General features: G+C 41.7%; 1 protein-coding gene across 21 annotated transcripts in view; it reads left to right on the top strand.

The window, feature by feature from the left end:
- The window catches only part of THRB (thyroid hormone receptor beta), a 459,872-nt gene that overhangs the window by 397,704 nt on the left and 41,154 nt on the right, over positions 1-21,014 (top strand). For all 21 annotated transcript variants that reach the window (XM_013981419.2, XM_021071429.1, XM_021071425.1 and 18 more), the window contains one exon: positions 19,036-19,136. In XM_013981419.2, the coding sequence (XP_013836873.2) occupies positions 19,036-19,136 (101 nt within the window). The remainder of the gene's footprint in view (positions 1-19,035; positions 19,137-21,014) is intronic.

Genomic DNA, 21,014 nt, shown 5'->3' with positions numbered 1-21,014 from the left:
GGTGTCTCTGCGGTGTTTTAAAGTTACCATTTGCATCCGCCTCATCAGACCTTTGATTTTGAACGCTGAATGTTTGAAATTAAAAAGAGCAGGATCTCAAGAGAGGTTGCTAAGTGATTGAAAGGGGTCCTTGAATAACAAAGATTTCCAAGCATTTTTTTTCTTTATCTAGGAAAGCTGGATTGAGTGGGCTTTTTAGACTGTGTGTATTGTATATATCGTGTGTGTGTGTGTGTGTGTGTGTTTGTGTGTGTGTGTGTGTGTGTGTGTGCGCGCGCTTCCCAAACTGAAAATTGTCAGCTTCTTTGCTAAGGAAGATACGTAAAGTCTTCCCCTGTGTGGACAGGACTCTGGCGTTTGGAGTGGGATCCTTCTCCTTGGCTCAGGTTCAGATCAAAAACTCCTTGACTTTTTCTTGGCACTTCGTTTCAAAAGTTTATTTTAGGTAATCAGTCAATTATTTTAGCGATTTTTCTGACTGTGCTATAATGTTGATATGTTGGGATTTGTAAAAGTTCTTCTTAACCTATTTACTTAGCCATGTAAACTGTAAGGAATCCACTTGTCATCATACCAAGCCGTTAAGAACATAAAACTCAAAAAGAAACTGATCCACCTTATCTTGCTGCTGTGTCCCTGAAGTTGGACGTGTCTGCCGTCATGCCAAACGAACTCTCTGTACGAAGGAAAGTGAAATAGCCTTTGAAATAGCTAGTATTCAAATAAGTGCAATATCCATTCATTTTAATAGACACTGCGGCTTTCCAATGCTGTTTAATTCTCTGTCGGTAGAACATGTCTTAGTGTTACCAAAAAGTAAAATAAAAGCAGCAAACAGGTAGTACTCAAGGAACTTAAAAACAATTGCCAGCTAGAAAGCTTTTGGAAATAGCGTAAATTCTAACACAAAGATGCCAGAAACTTGTCTTTTCTGTGTACAATCCACATTGCAGAGGAAACCAAATTTACAGGTTTCCATAACTTGCAAGAATATAATGCCCCTATGATCTCAAAAGATGAATTTCTCTGTGAAGTGATCTTAAAATATAACGCGGTTCATTTGATTGTGGCTCCCATGAATATTATTGCTTGCTTTTCTTAAAGTGGCTCCACAATTAAAAGTAGCCCATTTTGAAGACAATTATAATCTAAAAAAAACTAAAAGTAAAATCCCGTTTAGTTTTTACCATACACTGTTTCTATTTTCTGTGCTATTCCATACCTTACAAATATGAAATACAAAGGGAATTACAGCATAAAACATATTCAGAATCGTTCTTCTGCATTTTCATTTAGCTTCACATCTCTTAAAAGTCATCAGAATTTCTCATTTAATACAAGAGGCACACGGTGGAAATCCGCTAATGGGAACATTTGAGATAGATCGTATGTTTTCTATTTCATTTCATATTACACTTATAAGTAATTTATCTTTGAAAAGAAGTTAACATTGCCTCCTTATAATGTGCTTTTCATAATGTAAGATCTCAAGAAAATATTGCTCTGTCTCTGTATTTGGGCATTCTCCTATTCTTAAAAATTCTTGCAAAACTTTAAACACTTTTCTTCTTTTTTCTTCAGTATTTTCACTGCATTTTCTTCACCCGGGGAACTAGAGAATATTTGCTTATAAAATTTAAACCAGTGATTCTTTACTAATTAACTTGACGCAGGGAACCAGAGGCTAAGACACATTGTATGCATATATTGATGTAATTTCTCAAAGCCATATGCCATTGAAAGGCCACAGCCACCTGCCAACCTCACTAAACCAAAGCAGGCAAATATTCTTAAATGCGCCATTATTTACTGTTACAAGTCTTTAAGTAAATCCCAGTAAAACTAAACCCAGCTGTTAACTGTCTCTTAGGACAAAAGGTCGTACCCAACACGTTTATCCATATTGATCCATTATTGATTTTTGTTGTTGTTGGAGAACATCAGTAGTATCTCCTTAAGGCAAAATTAAGACTATAAACAGGTGTTCAGCGAGGCAGGCCTCATTATTCCAATTGGATTTTTATCTATTTTCATGAAATTCATAATTGCTTCATCTGTGCTTGTCGCTGTCACAACAGCTCTATACACTCTTCAATAATGCAGCTGTCTAAACTTTTTCATTATTTTTGTTAAGAGTGGCTTATTCTCTAGCCTTTAATTGGAGTTTTCTGGCATGCAGAGAATGATCATAATCTTTTAAAAATAATGTGTTAGAAGTACACACCGATGAAATAAAGGAAGGCGATAGGACCCAATGACAAGACTGGTTATCTCAATAGTAGACTTTAGAATGACTTAGTTCTCTTGGTGGTGTTCTTCTGTTTTTACATTTATAGCCAAGAGAAGGAAAAGTTATCGAGCTCCTGAAGCACTGAGACTCTGAATTAGTGGAGAGTCCAAATTCAGTTCATTGAATCAAATATAAAATAAAACTTTAAGGCAGGGAGTATAATTTTCACATTGAGAGGGACTGAAACGCAGAATGTGAATGTCTGTCTCTTGTTTCGTATGGGAGAAAACACATGTTTGATGTTTTAAAGTTAGGGATAAATAAAGAGAACTCTAGCCATCGCTAAGAAGATACAAGTACCTTATTTTTTTTGTCTTCTGAATAACACAACCACGGTTTGTCATGTTAAAATCAGCCAATACACCCAGTTCTGCTTCACTTCTTTCTCCCTGGCCTCAGCTCAGGAGGAAGGGGGGAATTAAGTATAGAAATCCGACAGAGGGGAAGAGAATTGGCAACCATGGTGCTGTGTCTTCTCCTTTGTGGCCAAAGTTTCAGCATAACTAAAAGTTGATGTCCTTTTTTTTTTTTTTTTTTTTGGCAGGGGGTGCTGGCTGTTTCCACCAGAAATTCCAATTGCATTCCAAAGTCCCCAAACTGCTTGAGTCTGGCCGCTCTGCGGGCAGCTTGGCCGGCCTGCCTCTGGGTTTGTTTCAGCAGAATCCTAACTTGGAGTGTCTGTCCTGTGCAGCCTCCTCCACAGGATTCTTTGCCTAACATCCTCTGTACCATCACTGTAGGAGTTGCATGTCCCAAAAGTAGCTTGTGTGTCTGCATCCACGTTGGTTATCAGGGCCAAGAGAGTAAGAACTTCCTGTTTTTGAGCCAGGATCAAGGAGATGGGGTGTGTTTGTCCTGTTCAGTTCAGGGGTTTGATGTCACATGTGCTTGTTCTACAGCCACATTCTTAGCATTGTAGAAAGAAAAATGAATCATGGAAGCAGGAACTCCACCTAGATCTGTCCTTTCTCTATCTGTTTTCATTGTCCCTCTGCCCCTGGTCAGGAAGCCAAATCTTTTTTTTTTTTTTTTTTTTCATGTTCTGCAGCACTGTCAACTGCATGTGAGTAATTGTGTAAATATTAGAAATGGAAATGAAATGGTAAGGTAGGGGATATTTGAAGTGACCCCCATATCAAGAGGACTGGATTAAAAACAAGAATTAAGCCCCAAAGAAACATGGTCTCTAGTTAGAATTTCCTAAGCCTTTTTGAAAGTTAAAGAAGAAGACAAAAAAAAAAAAAGAAAAAGAAAAGGAGTTCCCGCCGTGGAGCAGTGGTTAACGAATCCGACTAGGAACCATGAGGTTGCGGGTTCGGTCCCTGCCCTTGCTCAGTGGGTTAACGATCCGGCGTTGCCGTGAGCTGTGGTGTAGGTTGCAGACGCGGCTCGGATCCCGCGTTGCTGTGGCTCTGGCGTAGGCTGGTGGCTACAGCTCCGACTAGACCCCTAGCCTGGGAACCTCCATATGCCGCGGGAGCGGCCCAAAGAAATAGCAAAAAGACAAAAAAAAATAAAAAATGAAAGTTAAAGAAGAATTGCTCTACAGTAGAGTTGGAGATAAGGAGGTTCCAAAGGCTGCCCTTGGGGGGTGGGGGGGCGGAAGTACTACATTAGAAGCAAGTACCTTTAAACTCTAGAATCACATGCAGTCCAGGGAGAGGCAGACAGGAAAGGAAACCCCAAAAAAGGAAGATTTATGAGTCTCATTGCCGTAATGACTCCCATGAACTTGAAAGTGAAATCATCACACACTATCTCAGCTTCTCTCTCTCAGCCCTTCTCTCCCTCCCTTCCTTCCCCCTTCTCCCTCCCTTTGTCTCTCTCCCCTACTACTTCCTCTCTCTACCCTGCTCTCAGTCTCTCCTTCTCTCCCCCACTCTCTCGGGCTCCTACTCTTCCTCTCTAGTTGAATTTGCTTAATTTAAACACCTATAGGATTGATCCACCCAATGAACTAAGCATTGCAGGCATCATGTCTTTAATATGCAGATGCAATTACATTGAGAATGGATAAGCAATGAGGTCCTGCTGTAGAGCACAAGGAACGATATCCAAGCACTTGTGATAGAACATGATAGAAGATAATATGAAACAAAGAATGTATATACATGTATACCTGGCTCATTTTGCTGTACAGCAGAAATTCATTGACAGAACATTGTAAATCAGCTATAATCAAAAAAATTTTATGTAACACTTAAGAGGTTAATGCAACAGCAGATTTTTATGCATGCTTATGTAATTGTAAGGATGAGGATGTAACGTTAGGATTTCGAATTGGGCACTGCCACCCAAATGTTATTGAGTCAACATGACTCTGGAAAACCACAGAACCATTTTTTATTTTATTTATTTGTTTATTTATTTATTTATTGGCTGAACCCAAGGTATGGGGATGTTCCTGGCCAGGGATCGAACCCACGCCATAGCAGCTGCCCAAGCTGCTGCAGTGACAACATGGGATCCTTAATCCACTGTGCCACAAGAAAACTCCTAGAACCATTTTTTCAAACACAAAGTACACATGCTGTTCAAAAGGTTAAATAAAATGTCTCTCAGCACCCAGAAATGCAAGCAAAGAAGCAATAGTTGTTTCTAAACCAGGTTCAAATGCAGACAAAAGCATGAGCTGACTCCTCTTTCTTCCATTTCCTGAGGTATCTGTCTTATCAAAGACAAGTCCTTCAGAGATTTTATTATATGCCCTAACCCTATCCTAAAGCATCCACTGCCATTCCTTGAGATGAAAGCTTAATAGCAAGAGTCCCAAGTCTTATGAGAAACTAAAGTCAAATGCCAGCAGGCTTCTTGGAGGAATGTTAGTGCTGTTTATGGGGTTCACATCCACCACCTCATATCCCTCCACAAAATCTTTCTCGCGAACTCAAAGGTTTTTTTCTCAGCTCCCAGCATTCAGATGCTTTAAGCCTAAGGTCCAGTTGCTTCCAGCTCTACCATCTTCTCTGGTCCAGTTTTTAAGACCCCCTTTCTCATGTTGATATCAATACCAGTGCTTGCTTAGGATCCGTAGTCTCCCTTTTTCACATCCTCCTGGCTGCTGGCTTCTGTGCGCTGTCCTTGGTACCATGCTCATCTCAGCATCCTCTGTTCCAGCCACCTTAAGAGAATTTCCTTATTCTCCAGAAATGGTCACTCCACCCACCCTATTCCTTGTCTGCAAATACTTCTCGCCATGCTTTCCTGTTCTCTCTCTGCATGCCCCGTCACCTCTCCCCCAAAGTTTTCTCCTTCTGGTCACTCCATGGCAGTTCTCCTCTGCCCTCTCTGCAGGGCTCATCCTCAAAGTCTCACACCCTTTCCATGACGTGTTGCAGCAAACCGTGACTCCACCAACACATCCCTGTCCTAAAGATTTCCATTTGGGTTCTGGTTTTGTGCTTCCACCCACACCCTCCATTGCAGAAATCTCAGCCAATTTCTTCTGCCATACGGTCATCAAAAGTGGGGTCCAGCTGCTCACTGCTTTAAAGCCAATTTCTCTGGGTTGGTGAAAAAGAGCGTTTACTTGATTTCAGAGGTCAGAAACCCCAGGTGGCAGGAGGATGGACTCATGTCCAAAGGCTGAGTCCCCCTCTGCCTCCACTGCTGACAGTCAGTAGGCAAGAGCTCTAAGGGGGAGTTTCAGGGTTGCACAGGCTGGGGAGGGGGCGACATGCAGAAACAGCAGTCAGTTCTGACAGTCATCTTGAAATTGGTTACATGGTGGTCTCATCAGTGTCATCTTGATAGTTTTAAGTACATTTAATCTTCAGCTAAGGTCAGTTTTTTTCCACTTCTTTGAGGCCAGTTCTAAGAATGGTGGCAGCTTGTGTCATGGCTACAGCCTGGGCATCTTGTAGTTAACTTCTTCCACCTGGTGGGGTTTCAGTCTCTACAAAATTGTTCAAAGGATATGGCTCAGAATTTTATCTGTAGCCCTTGAGAAGGAATTAAGTTCTTTGACTTTGCTTCATGACTAAACTATTACTATTTGCTTTTGTTTGCTTTCCTTTGCTTCTGCACTTTCTCACTTCTCTAATTAAACTTATTCTTTGGGTAAAGCTTTTCTACAGACAAAAGGCAGGTGGAGGACATCGGGTGGGGCGGGGGGAGGACCATAGGGCCCTGCTCTGTTTCAATACTGCTCCCAACCCCTGAAGCAATTCTGGTTTTTCCCAGCCACACTGCAGTGTGCACCCTGCCCTTCTCAGCCTACATCATTTCAGGTCACTAATTCATTTCACAGCCCCCCAGCCTTTTCTCTTTAACCAGCACCACATTCTCTCCAAAAGCCCCACTCCCCATCGGCCCTGATCTCAAAGACCAGTATCCCTTGTCTAGTACAGCAGCGCTGAATCATTTGTGCAAATCATCTCTCTTTGAAGAAATTAATTATACAGAATGTGTACTAAACCAGTTTCTCAGTCTTGGCGCTAGTGACTTCTGAGGCCAGATATTCTTTGTGGGGGGGGCTGTCCTGTGCCTTGTAGAATATTTGGCAGCACTCCTGGCCTCTAGGCACTAGATGCCAGTAGCATACAACCCTCGCCTCATTGGCTGTCTCCAGATAGTGCCAGATTCCCCCTTGGGGGCAAAATCACCTGAAGTTGAGAAAACTGCATTTAAAGAAATTAATATGTAGAGAACATCTGAAGCAAAGGATCTCCTGTAAAGGTTCCTTTTGGAATGTAAAAAAAATCCCTCCTCAGCGTTCAAATTGAAAAGTTTAGATTTTTTGGAGTTCCCGTTGTGGCACAGCGGAAACAAATCCGACTAGTATCCATGAGGATGTGGTTTCGATTCCTGGCCTTGCTCAGTGTGTTAAGGATCTGGTGTTGCTGTGAGTGTGGTGTAGGTCACAGATGTACCTCGGATCTAGCATTAATGTGGCTATGGGGTAGGCCTGCAGCTGTAGCTCCAATTCAGTCCCCACACCCGTGGCACATGGAACTTCCATGTGCCACGGGTGTGGCCCTAAAAAAACAAACAAAAAGTTTAGATTTTTGTATGTTGAGTTGTTTCAAAGTGGAATATGCTTGAGCACACATATCCATCTATACATGCAACATGCTACTTACATGTGTGTGTTACAGATCGGTCCCATTGTCTGGATTGGGGTGTCTTCATCATATAGGCTTATTTATGTCAACTCTGTCTAGATCATAAGCACATGAAGACAGCAACCTCCTTTACTCTCCTCTCTGTGACGTGCAGGGGTGGCTTCAGGGAGACCAGAGCAGCTTATAACAACAATGAGGTGGGAGTTCCTTGGGATCTAGTGGTTAGGAGTTGGCGCTTTCACTGCTGTGGCCTGGGTTCAATCCCCAGTCTGGGAGCTGAGATCCCACATCAAGCTGCTGCACACTGTGGCAAAAACAAACAAACAAACAAAAATGAGATTATCCTGATGATAAAGGCACCTGCTCCTTGCCTTCATGTGACATCAGGCTGAGCAGCTGGCCATCCATGTTTTTAGAGCTATAGCCTTGAAGTTCATTCTGAATGAATATTCAGACAAAGAAAACGCACCCATCTTTCTCAAACATACAAGACATGAATTAACTCTGGGTGCTTCTGTGTAAGTCCCGTGCCATAAATTAACTCCCAGAGCAAAATCAGAGGCAGCCACAGGGCCTTTTCTGCCCTCTCCCTTTCCACACTCTTCTAACACATTTTACCTTCCTGCTTTCTAACCCATCCCCTCTTTTAAAACAAGTGATCTCCTTAGCGTCAAGGTTCTAAAACTCCAAAGCTTGTGATTACCAGAGAGCTGACACTAATCAGAGAGAGGCACAGTTGTTCCAGAAGGACTACTTAATTTAAATTTTTCAACCATCACACACATTGTTTCTATGTTATGGGATAAGAATTTTCACTTCCATACAGAAATATCTTAATTCTTTTTTTTTTTTTTTGACTTTTGTCTTTTGAGGATTGCACCCACAGCATATGGAGGTTCCCAGGCTAGGGGTCTAATCAGAGCTACAGCTGCCAGGCTACGCCACAGCCACAGCAACACCAGATCTGAGCCGTGTCTGCAACCTACACCACAGCTCACGGCAATGCCAGATCCTTAACCCACTGAGCAAGGCCAGGGATCAAACCCGCAACCTCATGGTTCCTTTCCGCTGCACCACGATGGGAACTCCACTTAATTCATTTTTTCAATTCCTTTTTTCTTTCCACTTGTGACAAAGATAAAAATTCTGTGAAACAACTCTTTACATATGGAAAGACAATGCTGAGTCCCGATGTGGCTCAGCAGTAATGAACCTGACTAGTATCCATGAGGATCCGGGTTCGATCCCTGGCACCAATCAGTGGGTTAAGGATCCAGTGTTGCCATGAGCTGTGGTGTAGATCACAGATGTGGTTCAGATCCTGCGTTGCTGTGGCTGTGGCATAGGCCAGCAGATGCAGCTCCAATTCTACCCCTAGTCTGGGAACTGCCATATGCCATAAGTATGGCCCTAAAAAGACCCCCCCCCGCAAAAAAAAGGAAGGAAAGGAGGGAGGAAGGAGGAAGGAAAGAAGGAAGGAAATTGCCAGAGCTTCCCATTTTTCACACAAAGCAAGAAATCTGGATTTTATATGAAATTCTGGTTTTGAAAATTGGCTGAGAATTTTAAACACTCTGAAAGCCAAACCCCGAAGACTGTCAGTGTGTGTGTCCTTTTGATTAAAATTTTGACTGGAGTTCCCATCGTGGCACGGTGGTTAATGAATCCAACTAGGAACCATTAGGTTTTGGGTTTGATCCCTGGCCTTGCTCAGTGGGTTAAGGATCCGGTGTTGCCGTGAGCTGTGGTGTAGGTTGCAGACGTGGCTCGGATTCTATGTTGCTGTGGCTCTGGCATAGGCTGGTGGCTACAGCTCCAATTAGACCCCTAGCCTGGGAACTTCCACATGCCACAGGATCAGCCCTAGAAAAGACAAGTAAAGTAAAATAAAATAAAATAAAATTTTGACTTACTCACTATACCAATCTTTTCCCTTTCCTAGTGATTTTCATCTTCAAATGGTTTAGCTGTAATCATGGATTGTAAGATTATGTTAGCTCCTAAATGTTGGAGTCTATGGGAACAGGGAGAAGGAAGGTTAGTTAGGGACTCTTTGTGTGTGAAACTGTTTTATGCCCAAGCCTAGCCCTAAAAAATATATAGTTTAGTTTCAGGAATTCTTTCAGAAGAAATCATCTAAAACTCAATTTGTCCCTTTTCCTGCCCTAAGGCTTTCAGATGAAGGAAATTGAGAGTGCTTTGTCGTCATGTTCTCTCCCCTTTTCTGGATTAACACCTTCAGCTTCCCTTTCCCTTCTCTGCCCCCCATGGTCTAGAGTTCAAAGACCTGGGACTCGGGTATCTTCACCCCCCAGCCAGCCAGAGAGCAATGTGTAAAGCGAAGGTACTCAGTAATTCCGTGAAGGTAGAGCAGAGAGACAGTGCTGTTCCAAGGAAAGATTTCATGAGTGGGAGCCCCTGGGCAGCTCTGCTGGGAATTCACAGACAGCAATAAAAGAATATCTTTAAAGTTAATGCTACTTCAAGTTTGAGCCCATGTCTTACACAATGAGCCATACATATTTGTTAGATGGATGGATGGATGGATGGATGGATGGATGGATGAATATTGTGTTTATCAGAGGGTTAAATATTAATGTGATACAAAACTTGGTATATATTATACCAAGTATTAAATGTAGAAAAGAATCGGGATTTATATCTTGGGGAAAAGCTAAAGGATGAGCTGTTCAATTTTTTTAAGTATATAAAGAAGTGACAGCAAGAAGAAGGTGCCAGTGAGGGAGGGGGAGCTTAAATCAGAAGAGCCTGAGCTGTGGGATGATTTCAGGAAGTTCCATATAAAACTGGAAGAGTGACAAAACATGCTAATGGTTTAGCTTCCTTAAGGATGTGAAAATACATTCTCATTTGATATCCTGACTCACACCACTCAGGGTTCTTTGCTCACTCTAAGCTGATAATTCCACATGGGAATTTCTGAGCTGCCCAAAGTATGTCCCACCACTGGTGATAACCACTGCTCCTTTTAGATGCCAGGACTGGTTTACTAGGCAAGTGGTCTTATGTGAAAGGTAAGCTTAGCCAGATTGGAAACAGTCTCTGAGCTCAGCTCCTTTCCCCTCTGCTCCATTTAGCCTCCTAGGCAGCTCATTCTCCTTTACACTTACCACCAAGATCAGTCTGCCTAGGAGTTACCTGGAGGCTCAGCAGGTTAATGATCCAGCATCGTCACTGCTGTGGCGCGGGTTCCTGCTGTAGTGCAGGTTTGATTCCTGGCCTGGGAACTTCCACATACCAAGGGCGAGACCAAATAAATAAATAAATAATTTGTTTAAAAATAAAATGAGGAGTTCCCATTGTGGCTCAGTGGAAACGAATCTGACGAGCATCCTTGAGGATGCAGATTCAATCCCTGGCCTCACTCAGTGGGTTAAGGATCCAGCGTTGCCATGAGCTGTGGTGTAGGTCGTAGATGCAGCTCGGATCTGGTGTGGCTGTGGCTGTGGCATAGGCCAGCAGCTACAGCTCTGATTCAACCCCTAGCCTGGGAACCTCCATATGCTGTGGGTAGAGTCCTAAAAATACAAAATAAATAAATAAATACATAAATAAAGTGACTTAGAAAACACACACATTAAAAAAAAGAATCAGTCTGCCTTATGTTCTATTCCTAAGGACTACAAGTCTGCTGAGACAACAAGGGGTGCCAGTGCTTCTTTTCCTGAACTTAAGATGCTCTTAGAGGGAGTTCCCACTGTGGCTCAGCAGTAACAAACCCAACTAGTATCCATGAGGATTTGGGTTCCATCTCTGGCCCTGCTCACTGGGTTAAGGATCCAGAGTTGCCGTGAGCTTCATTGTAGGTCACAGACACAGTTTGGACCCTGCCTTGCTGTGCTTTGGTATAGACCTGTAGCTGTAGCTCTGATTCAACCCCTAGCCTGGGAACTTCCATATGCCATGGGTGCGGCCCTAAAAAAAAGGCAAAATAATAGATGCTGTTATAACTCACTCAGAAGAGAAACTAGCCAGCCTTCTGATTTTACCCATTCATGGGAAACCAAGTGATTGGTACTCAGTGCAAATCAAGAAGCCAGGCTTATTGCCTATGGCATGATTTCTAGGGCAAATGTACACAACTTTCCCTTCCACATAGCAAGTCCTTCTGAGAATAAAATTTTTGAAAGCTAATGTTAGCTACAACATGGATAAACCTTGAAAACACTGTGTCAAGTGAAAAGCCAGTCACGAAAGAATATGTATCGTATAATTTCAATTGTATGAAATGTTGAGAGTAGGCAAATCTGAAGCAACAGAAAGGAGATAAGTGGTTGCTTAGGGCAGAGCGGGCGGAGGAGTTGGGAGAAATAGGGAGTGACCTCTAAAGCTACCAGATTTCTTTGGGGGATGATGAAAATGTCCTAAAATTGATTGTGGTGATGATTTCACAACTCTGTAAATATATTAAAAGCCATTGAATGGTAGAGTGTGTGTTATAACTTAATAAAGCTCTTTGCAAAAAAGGTTAAAAATGCTAGTAATATTTTACCATGTCTACCTATTATATATGCAGAATAATGCTTAGCAGTTCCTCAGACACTGCCAAGTGTACACTCAAAAAATCTCTAAGTCCATTGTTGAACAAACAGATGGAGTTTGCTTTCCTAATAATATGTTTGATAAAGTGACAGCATAGTTTATTAGTCTGAAAAATAATGCATCTGAGGATATAAAAGCTGGGGAAAATACATCATCCTTGGCCTATCACAGAGTCATGAGTCTTACTTTTTTTCTGGGCATGATTAACCACCCTTCTTTAACAGTCACCTGGGGCAACGCGCAGATGCAATTCTTAGGTGAGCAATAAGGTTCCCAAAGTGTGTGTCTCTTATTTGTTTCTAGGCAGAACCCAACACTGGCATCCATTGAGTGTCCGCTGCTGGCAGCGTGCCCCTTCCTCAGCTCACCATAGTGGCCAGCCCGTAACTCATTTGGGGAGCATGAAAAAGAAAAAGGATGGAGAGCAAGCAATGGCAAGGTTCTCTAGGAGAGCTCGTTAGCATTCGATGCTGCCCAGTATATTCAGTCACCTTGAGAGAGTCCCCATCTACCTGCTCATGCTGTGTGGGATTTTACTCCCTGCTGACAGTTATTTAATGATGAATAATGGACTTGTGTCGTTGCCTGTGGTGACTGTTTTGAGTAAATAAAGTGGTTCCAAGTTGATATTTTAGAGGAAAGAGAGAGATGGGTGGGGTGTACTAGTGTGATCATGTAAGCCACAGCTAACTACTTAAGGAGATGTGTCTGTAGAGGTTTTGATGACTTTGTAAAAACACAGTTAAATCCCCTATTTATCCACCCACCAAGCAGATAATCTGGGAGAAATAAGAGAGCAAAGCAAACCACCCCTCAGACTAGCAGTCGGAAAACAGAAGGAACCCATTCCACTGACAGATTGAATGACCTCTGGATTCCAGGGTTCATAAGTACTTAAGGCCAAATGGATTCAACCATCCACATAGGGTCAGAGATGGCAAGGGACCTGCATCTTCCCAACTCAGGTGGATATTCTCCAGTCCTCCCAAGGACCTCCCAGGATCCACAAGCAAAGCAGTGTCCAGCTGCACTACAATTGCTTCCCAAATGGGAGAGTAGAAGGAAAAGACCTCCACCTCTTTCTCCCTTGTCTCTGCCATCTGCACTTGATACCAAGAACTCAAAAGTCTTTACTCTGATCAACTATACCTAATCTCTAGGTATAAGAGGTCAAGATGCAGCTTTCCTGTGCAGATGGCCGACGGGCACATGAAAAGGTGCTCAACATCACAAATCAGCAGGAACATGCAAATCAAAACCACAGTAAGATATCACCTCACACCTGGCAGAATGGCTGTCAGAAAAGAGCACAAATAACATATGTTGGCAAGGATATGGGAAAAATGGAACACTCTTGTTTCCACTAGGGAAAACAGTATGGGGTTCCTCAAAAAAAACTTAAAGTAGAACTACCATATGACCCAGCAATTCCACTCCTGGGTATGTACTCCCCAAAAACAAAAACAATAATTTGAAAAGATACATGCACTCCAATGTTCATAGCAGCGTTATTTACAACAGCCAAGATATGGAAGCAACTTAAGTGTACCTCAGCAGATGAATGGGTAAAGAAGATGTAGGGTGTGTGTGTGTGTGTATGTATATATATATGTATGTATATATATGTGTGTGTGTATGTATATATATGTGTGTGTGTGTATATATATATATGTGTGTGTATATATATGTGTGTATATATATATATACTCAGCCACAAAATGGAATGAAATGTTGCCATTTGCAACAATGTGGCTGTACTTCGGAGGGCACTATGCTAAGTGAAATAATTCAGAGAAAGACAAAAACTGTACAAGATCATTTATATGTCTAAAAAATACAACAAACTAGTGAATATAATGAAAAAAGAAGCAGACTCACAGATATAGAGAACAAATAGTGGTGAGCAATGGGGGCAGGGAAGGGGAGGGGCAAGAAGTAGAGGGTTAAGAGGTACAAACTCTCTGGTATAAAATAAGCTATAAGAACATACTGTACAATATAGGGAATATGGACAGTATGTTATGAGGGCTATAAATGGAGTAAACTTTAAAAATTGTGAATTGCTGTATTGTACAACTGTAACACATAATATTGTACATCAACTATACTTTAACAAGAAAACTTAATTTTTAAAAAAAGATGTTTTCCTCACAATATAGATATGTATACCCCATGGGCCTTCACCAGGAAGGTGCATGTTTTAATAATTAGGGTTGCTTTGCTATTGAAAAGTTACCTTGTGCTTTATAAGTGTATGTTTCAATGCACACACAAGCATACAGTTAAACGTACTAATCTAAGGTGTAGAAACACAAAGTGTTACAGTGGTTATCTCTGTGGTAGAAAGTTGGTAGGTAAATTTGGTTTTTTGCTAACTTACGTCACAATTTTTCCACAATGAATTATATTACTTGTGTAATTTTTTTTTCTTAAAAAATCTGAACTAAGATACACATTGTTTTTAATTCCTAAAGACTGACAACTGAGAACCACTGGTAAATGTTACTTAGGTCCAGAGTATTTCTGAGCATTTTCACTATGACTCTCCCCCCAGTTCTACACACTTCTGAACTGGTGGGTTCTCTGGACACATAGCCCTGCTGGTGTGTTTATATTGTTTCTTCTTAAGGATGAACTCCCCCAACATTTATTTGGAAAGAATTAATGCTTCTTGAGTTTTCCTATAGATTTTATTAGTATTTCTCCTTCAATTTGAGCCACAGCACATCAGCTACCTAGTGGACCTTGAGATTTGGGTTTATGATCATGTGAAGAGGAAACCTAACCAGCAAGCACAGACTCTTTTGAGTGTAATGAAGGGGGGGGGGGCTTGTTGTGGTGGTGGTTTGTTTTGTTTTGTTTTGTTTTGCTTTTGCTTTTTAGGGCCACACCCACAGCATATGGAGGTTCCCAGGCTAGGCGTAGAGTCAGAGCTGTAGCTGCTGGCCTATGCCACAGCCACGGCAACACCAGATCCGAGCCGCATCTGCAGCCTATACCATAGATCACGGCAATGCTGGATCCTTAATCCACTGGGCAAAGCCAGGGATTGAACCTGTGTCCTTATGGATCCTAGTCAGATTTGTTTCTGCTGTGCCAAGATGGGAACGCCAAGAGTGGGTTTTAGACAACTGAGCAAGGTGTATAAAATTCAGACTTCAACTCTCCACTTTTGGCCACAGCATCTTAACCAGACAGGCCTGGACATAGTGATTTTCATTTTTCTCTTGTGGGAACATGGCATTGCCCTTAAGCCCTCTTTCATCCTGTGTCACTCTAGTAAACCCAGTGCTCAGAGCCATCAAAGAAAGTGAGACAGAATCTCCTTGATTAGTGAGCATGCATGTCCCCAGATCATGAGGTCTTAGTGAGCTTGCATCTGGATGTCTTAGCCTTAATCTGAGCAGAATCTTGGTTTCTTTACCAAAATTCAATTTTTTTGAATGCAATTTTCACGAGACCGGAAGTTTGGGCTCCTGTGTCTGCATTACCACCTCTTTCAGAAACCCTTGCCGAGACCCTCAGCCTCTTCAGGCACACCTCCAGACTTCAAGCCTGTATCTGCAGGTTCCGGATTTAAGCCCCCTCCCTTGCATTTTTGCAATTGGCAGATAGCAACCATCCAGAGAGACTGTGATGCCATCCACTGGGAGAGTAGGTGCCAAGATGTGATCCTACCCTCTAGCCGGACCAATAAAACCTGGGGTGAACCAGAGATCACCATCTAAAGAAGGAAAAAGTTCATGTTACTGTGATACAGACAATAAAGGGCTCCGATTGGCGAAGCACAGGGTGCCCAACCTGGACTCAGGCTGAGGTGGGCAGGAAGTCTTTTCAAAGAGCTTCCCCCTTTTGCTGTGGATAACCCTGTCCCAGAACCTGCCACCTTAGAGGCAGACGATCTATCATTGTCCGTTTTCCCCAAAGTACTGAAAGCTTCCCCAAGAACCAAAACGTAGCTTTAGGAGTTGCTGTTGTGGCTCAGCGGTAACGAACCCAGCTAGTATCCATGAGAAGGCAGGTTCGATCCCTGCTCAGTGGGTTAAGGATCTGGTGTTGCCATGAGTTGTGGTGTCGGTTGCAGACGTCGCCTGGATCTGACATTGCTATAGCTGTGGTATAGGCCAGCAGCTGCAGCTCCAGTTCAACCCCTAGCCTGGGAACTTACATATGCCGCCAGTGCAGCCCTGAACAACAAAATAACAAAAAAACAACTTAGTCAGCTTTAGATCCTTGGCAGGTTACCAGCCACATAGTCCTCCCTCCATATATGTTTGTTGAATGGAACTGCCCTCTTTTATTCTCCCCCTCTCTTTGTTTTTTAATAAGGGATTTATTGAGATATGTTTCACATGCTATAAAATTAACACATTTAAAATGTACAAAATACGTTCCCACAAAACAAGGGTTTTTCACTCAGTGGTTTTTAGTACATTCACAGAGTTGTGCAACCATCAACACTACACAATTCCAGAATATTTTCATTACCCTGAAAAGAAACTTTGTATCCTTTAGTGGTCACTCCCCATTCTCCCTCCCTCCAGGCCTTGGCAACCACTAACCTAATTTCTGTCTCTATGAATTTGCCTATTCTAGATATTCCACACAAATGGAAGTATAGGATATGTGGCCTTTCATTTCTGGCTTCTTTTCATTGACTGTTTTCAAGGTTCATCCAGGTTGTAGCATTTAACAGTACTTTATTCCTTTTCATGGTTGAATAATATTCTGTTGTACAAATGTACCACATTTTGTTTATCCATTCATCATTTGCTAGAAATTTGGGTTCTTTCTACCTTTTGCATGTGTGTATTTTTTTTTATAAAAATGCCCATGCCCACGACATGCAGAAGTTCCCGGGCCAGGGACTTAACCTGTATCACAGCAGCGGCCTTGATCTTTAACCTACTGTGCCACCAGGGAACTCCCTGTTTGTTTCTACCTTTTGAATATTATGAATAACACCACTTTGAACTTTCATATACAAGTTATTGTACAGACACACGTTTTCAATTCTCTTGAGTATATATATATATACACCTCAGAGTAGAATTGCCGGGTCGTATGTCACGTTATGTTGAACCTTTGGAGGAACTGCCCAACTGTTTTCCAAAACACATTTTACATTCCTTTGAGCAATATATGAGAGTTTTGATTTCTCCATATCCTCACCAATATTTGCTGTTGTCTGTCATTTCTGCTATAACCATCCTAGAGGATGTTAAGTGTGATCCTGGTTTGCACTTTCTTGCAGTGGTGTTGATCATCTTTTCATGTTCTTTCCTTCATTTTCACCTTTTTTTCTCTCGTTGAGAAGTGACCCAGACTGGAAGTCCAGAACTCAGTTGCTTAGGCATATGCTTCCCAAAGGAGGAAACCATGTCTTATTTGTTTTTATAGTGTCAGCACCAAGCACAGTGCCAAGCACATGGCAGGCACTAAATAAATGTTTTCTAACTTCATGAATAGATGAATGATTGGATGAACACACACATCATTCCATTCCCCTTTTTCTCTGCCCAGATCCTCCTCAGAATTCTCTTTATTCAAATCTCTGATGAGTTTTGAAACCCTTGAAGTGAACTCAACAGATGACTCAGGGTTTGCATGATGCAAAAGTAAACTAAGAAAAGCTGTGATATTTAAAAAGATAATCCTGCGTATTACCAAATCTCGCTTTGAACTCATTTCTCTCCCTCCCCAAAGGGACATTTTTCTAAAATAAAGTCTGCGCGCAGTAACTATAGAAAGGATTCATTTTCTTCTGTTTTCTTAATGGCTTTTTTTCTGAAAAGTAAGCCCTCAATGACCTAGTTTAATGAAGGATCTATGAAAATGTCATGGTAAAACATATAGTAAGTCATCTGTCATTTCAACCTGGCTCATCTTTTTTGAAACCCGCCAGTTTCCTGAGTCAAAGAACTTTGGAAGGACCATGACCAGGAGAAAGAATGATTTTGTTTCCTCGCTTTACCCTCTCCATCCCAACATATCAGGCCCTATTTTGATTTTTTTGGTCTTATCTAAAGCTCTGTGCTTCTATGGTAAACCATTGATACATATGAACCTGCATTTGCCCTTCTGAAATGGTTTTTTTGTGTGTTCAGACATGATATATAAGGAAAGGAAAGAAGCAAAGTCAGGTGGGAGGTGGACAGCTTTTGTCTGTGTTTTTAAACTTTAGTTTCCTGGGTCAAGGACTCTAAGCCAATAAACTAATAGTGCAGTAATAAAGAGAGTTATCATGGTTGGAGTTTCTCTGTTTCTTAATCAGTAGAACCTCTATTATTTCACACTAGCTGGCATTGTTGGGTTGTGTTATTATAACATCACAAGCGTGCTGAACCTCCTTTTTGTTTTTTTAATGGCCTTAACCATTCTACTTGAAGATAACTGTCTATTTTCAGGAAAAGATTGACAGAACTTACACTGGAGGGCTAGAATTCAGGAGATCTGGGTTTTAGTCTCTGTTGTTAATTTCTAGTGTGAGCCTGAGGAAGGCCAAACCACTGAAGGCCTGTTTACCTCAGAAGTACTTGCTCTCCTAGGACCTTTCTGGCTATCGAGTTTCCTGAATTTATTGCCTAGTGCCTTGATTCCAAAGTGGATCAAGTCTCCTAAGAATAAGTTCAGACATAAGCCTTCTGAAAGAGACTGTGTTATCCAGAATCCAGAGCACCCCAGCCTCTGGATTGCAAATCCCAGCCTCTGTGCCACACCCATTGCTTCCAAGAGCCTCCAGGGCCTGTCCCCACCTGAACAAGCAAGAATAAGCACACCTGTTTTTAAGGTATTTGAATATCCTGGGCTGAATCTTAACTCTGTAACTGTGAGCTAAGATCCTAGAGAAGGATAAGATACTGAGGAAGTGTTATTAAGTCAGGGAATGACTTTTAAAATGTTTTCTTGATAAATGTTTCATTTACCTTGGATTTTTAAAACTAAATGACCACGAGATATAAACTACAAAGCAAACATTGTATTAAGATGTATAAAACAGTTCAGTCTTGCCTCTTCCCTCATCCACCTTCCTCCTGTCCTCTCCTGATCCCTCCTCTTGGCTGTGGTGACTTTAGCATGATACTGTTTTCTCATATTCCTCCTTTTCCCCCTTCACAGGCTACATCCCCAGTTACTTAGACAAGGACGAGCTTTGTGTGGTGTGTGGTGACAAGGCCACTGGCTATCACTACCGCTGCATCACATGCGAAGGCTGCAAGGTAAGTGGCCTGGGGCCAGTGAGCCCAGAGCTCAGCCCAGATCCAGCCCCTCCCAGGATTCCTCCAGAATGTAACCTTAATTTAAGTTCAAATTAGAACCAGATTCCAACAGTCACAGCCTATGCTCATCCAGGTATCTGGTTATCTTCTTCATTGTGGGGCTTGTTCAAGAACTGAATTTATTTATTTTTTCCAAAACAAAAATAACTAAATGAAGTTTTGTGAGAGTGTGATGTCTGGTTTTTTTAGACAGGGAGAAAATTGATAAAATGAGAATTTGATTTTTAAAAAAAAGTCTCCCTTTGCATTTAAAAATGCATGCATATTGTATACCATGGTATCATCCTAAGAAATAACCATTTCTCCTCCTGTTTTATCTCCAGTGTTTGAGGAGACAGGGTTCGCTCCACCACAGACTGTTTGCCAGGGTTAATCAGAGTGAATATGCTCACTTTTAAGGGTTCCATTAGGGAGTATCTTTGAGGCTCCTTAGATTCAATTATGTGCTGAAATTATCCAAATTGGCTTTCTGCACAGCCTGCAGTCAGTAAGTAAATTCTGGTCATCTATCAGCTAATTACATGCTTTCCAGACCTATCTTTAGGAGATACTTGACAAGAATGCACCAGTGATCAACAGTCAGTTTATTTCCTGAAAGTGAACTTGGGCTTACCTACCTACATCTTCATTATCAAAATGAAGATGCATTTCTGGCAAACATCTTTTGGTGGAACAACCTAGCCTAGAAAATAAAGTCCACTATAAAGGTAAATAATGCTTAACCCAGTGCTAGATTCAGTGTTCTGCTAATGTTTTATAAAGGAGGTAGTAAGTCACAGAAAGATTTTAATTTTTTATTACATGTTTTATTTACCTTTTATATTTAAAACTAAATTGTCACAAGACATAAACCCTAGAGCAAAAATCGTTATTAAGGAGTTCCCGTTGTGGCGCAGTGGTTAACGAATCCCACTAGGAACCATGAGGTTGCGGGTTCGGTCCCTGCCCTTGCTCAGTGGGTTAACGATCCGGCGTTGCCGTGAGCTGTGGTGTAGGTTGCAGAAACGGCTCAGGATCCCGCATTGCTGTGGCTCTGGCGTAGGCCGGTGGCTACAGCTCCAATTGGACTCCTAGCCTGGGAACTCCATATGCCGTGGGAGTGGCCCAAGAAATAGCAAAAAGACCAAAAAAAAATCGTTATTAAAATTTATAAAACAATTCAGTCTTCCCTCTTCTGTCACTCACCTCATCCCCTCTCCTCCCCTTTCCTTCCTGTAAATACCCTCTTTTCTCCTAATCTTTGACCCTAAACACCAAAACTCAAGTTAGCTCGATTTCACACTGATGTGTCTCATTTCCCTAGTGGAAGATTTTCCGTGCAAACGCCCTACTTTTGGTGCACAAAATTAGGAAACACTTAGCCTGCTGAAGTGCTGAAATGATATCTCCATTGGGAAGAGGCATTTTTAAGGTCTGGTTTTTGGAATGTGAGGGAATGTGTTCTCATTCACCCAGACCCCTTTGATCTAGAATTTGTAACCTTTTAACAAAGACTGGGCTAAAGGTTGCCATTACATCTATGAAACTAATGTCTTAAGGAGTTTAATGTAATTAACTACAAATAAATTGTGGCTGTTTAATAATTGGGAAACTTGCCCATGGTCTCTTGAAAGCCCAACTTCATGGGATTGCTTTGAAAGTAATAAAACTGCATTACTTTAGATGTATCCTCTCATTCCAAAAAACTCAGTAATTCAAACAGGCCTTTTTTCTAAATTAGCCCCAATTCATAAGGCTTTAACCTACCTGATTAGGCAGCACTGAGATTCTTTCAAATCAGTTTTTAATGATAAATTTTGAATACTGGGAGAGATGCTA

The sequence above is a fragment of the Sus scrofa genome, chromosome 13 (assembly GCF_000003025.6).
Source record: "Sus scrofa isolate TJ Tabasco breed Duroc chromosome 13, Sscrofa11.1, whole genome shotgun sequence".
NCBI classification, from domain to species: Eukaryota; Metazoa; Chordata; class Mammalia; order Artiodactyla; family Suidae; genus Sus; species Sus scrofa.
This window is presented reverse-complemented; position numbering and strand designations above follow the sequence as displayed.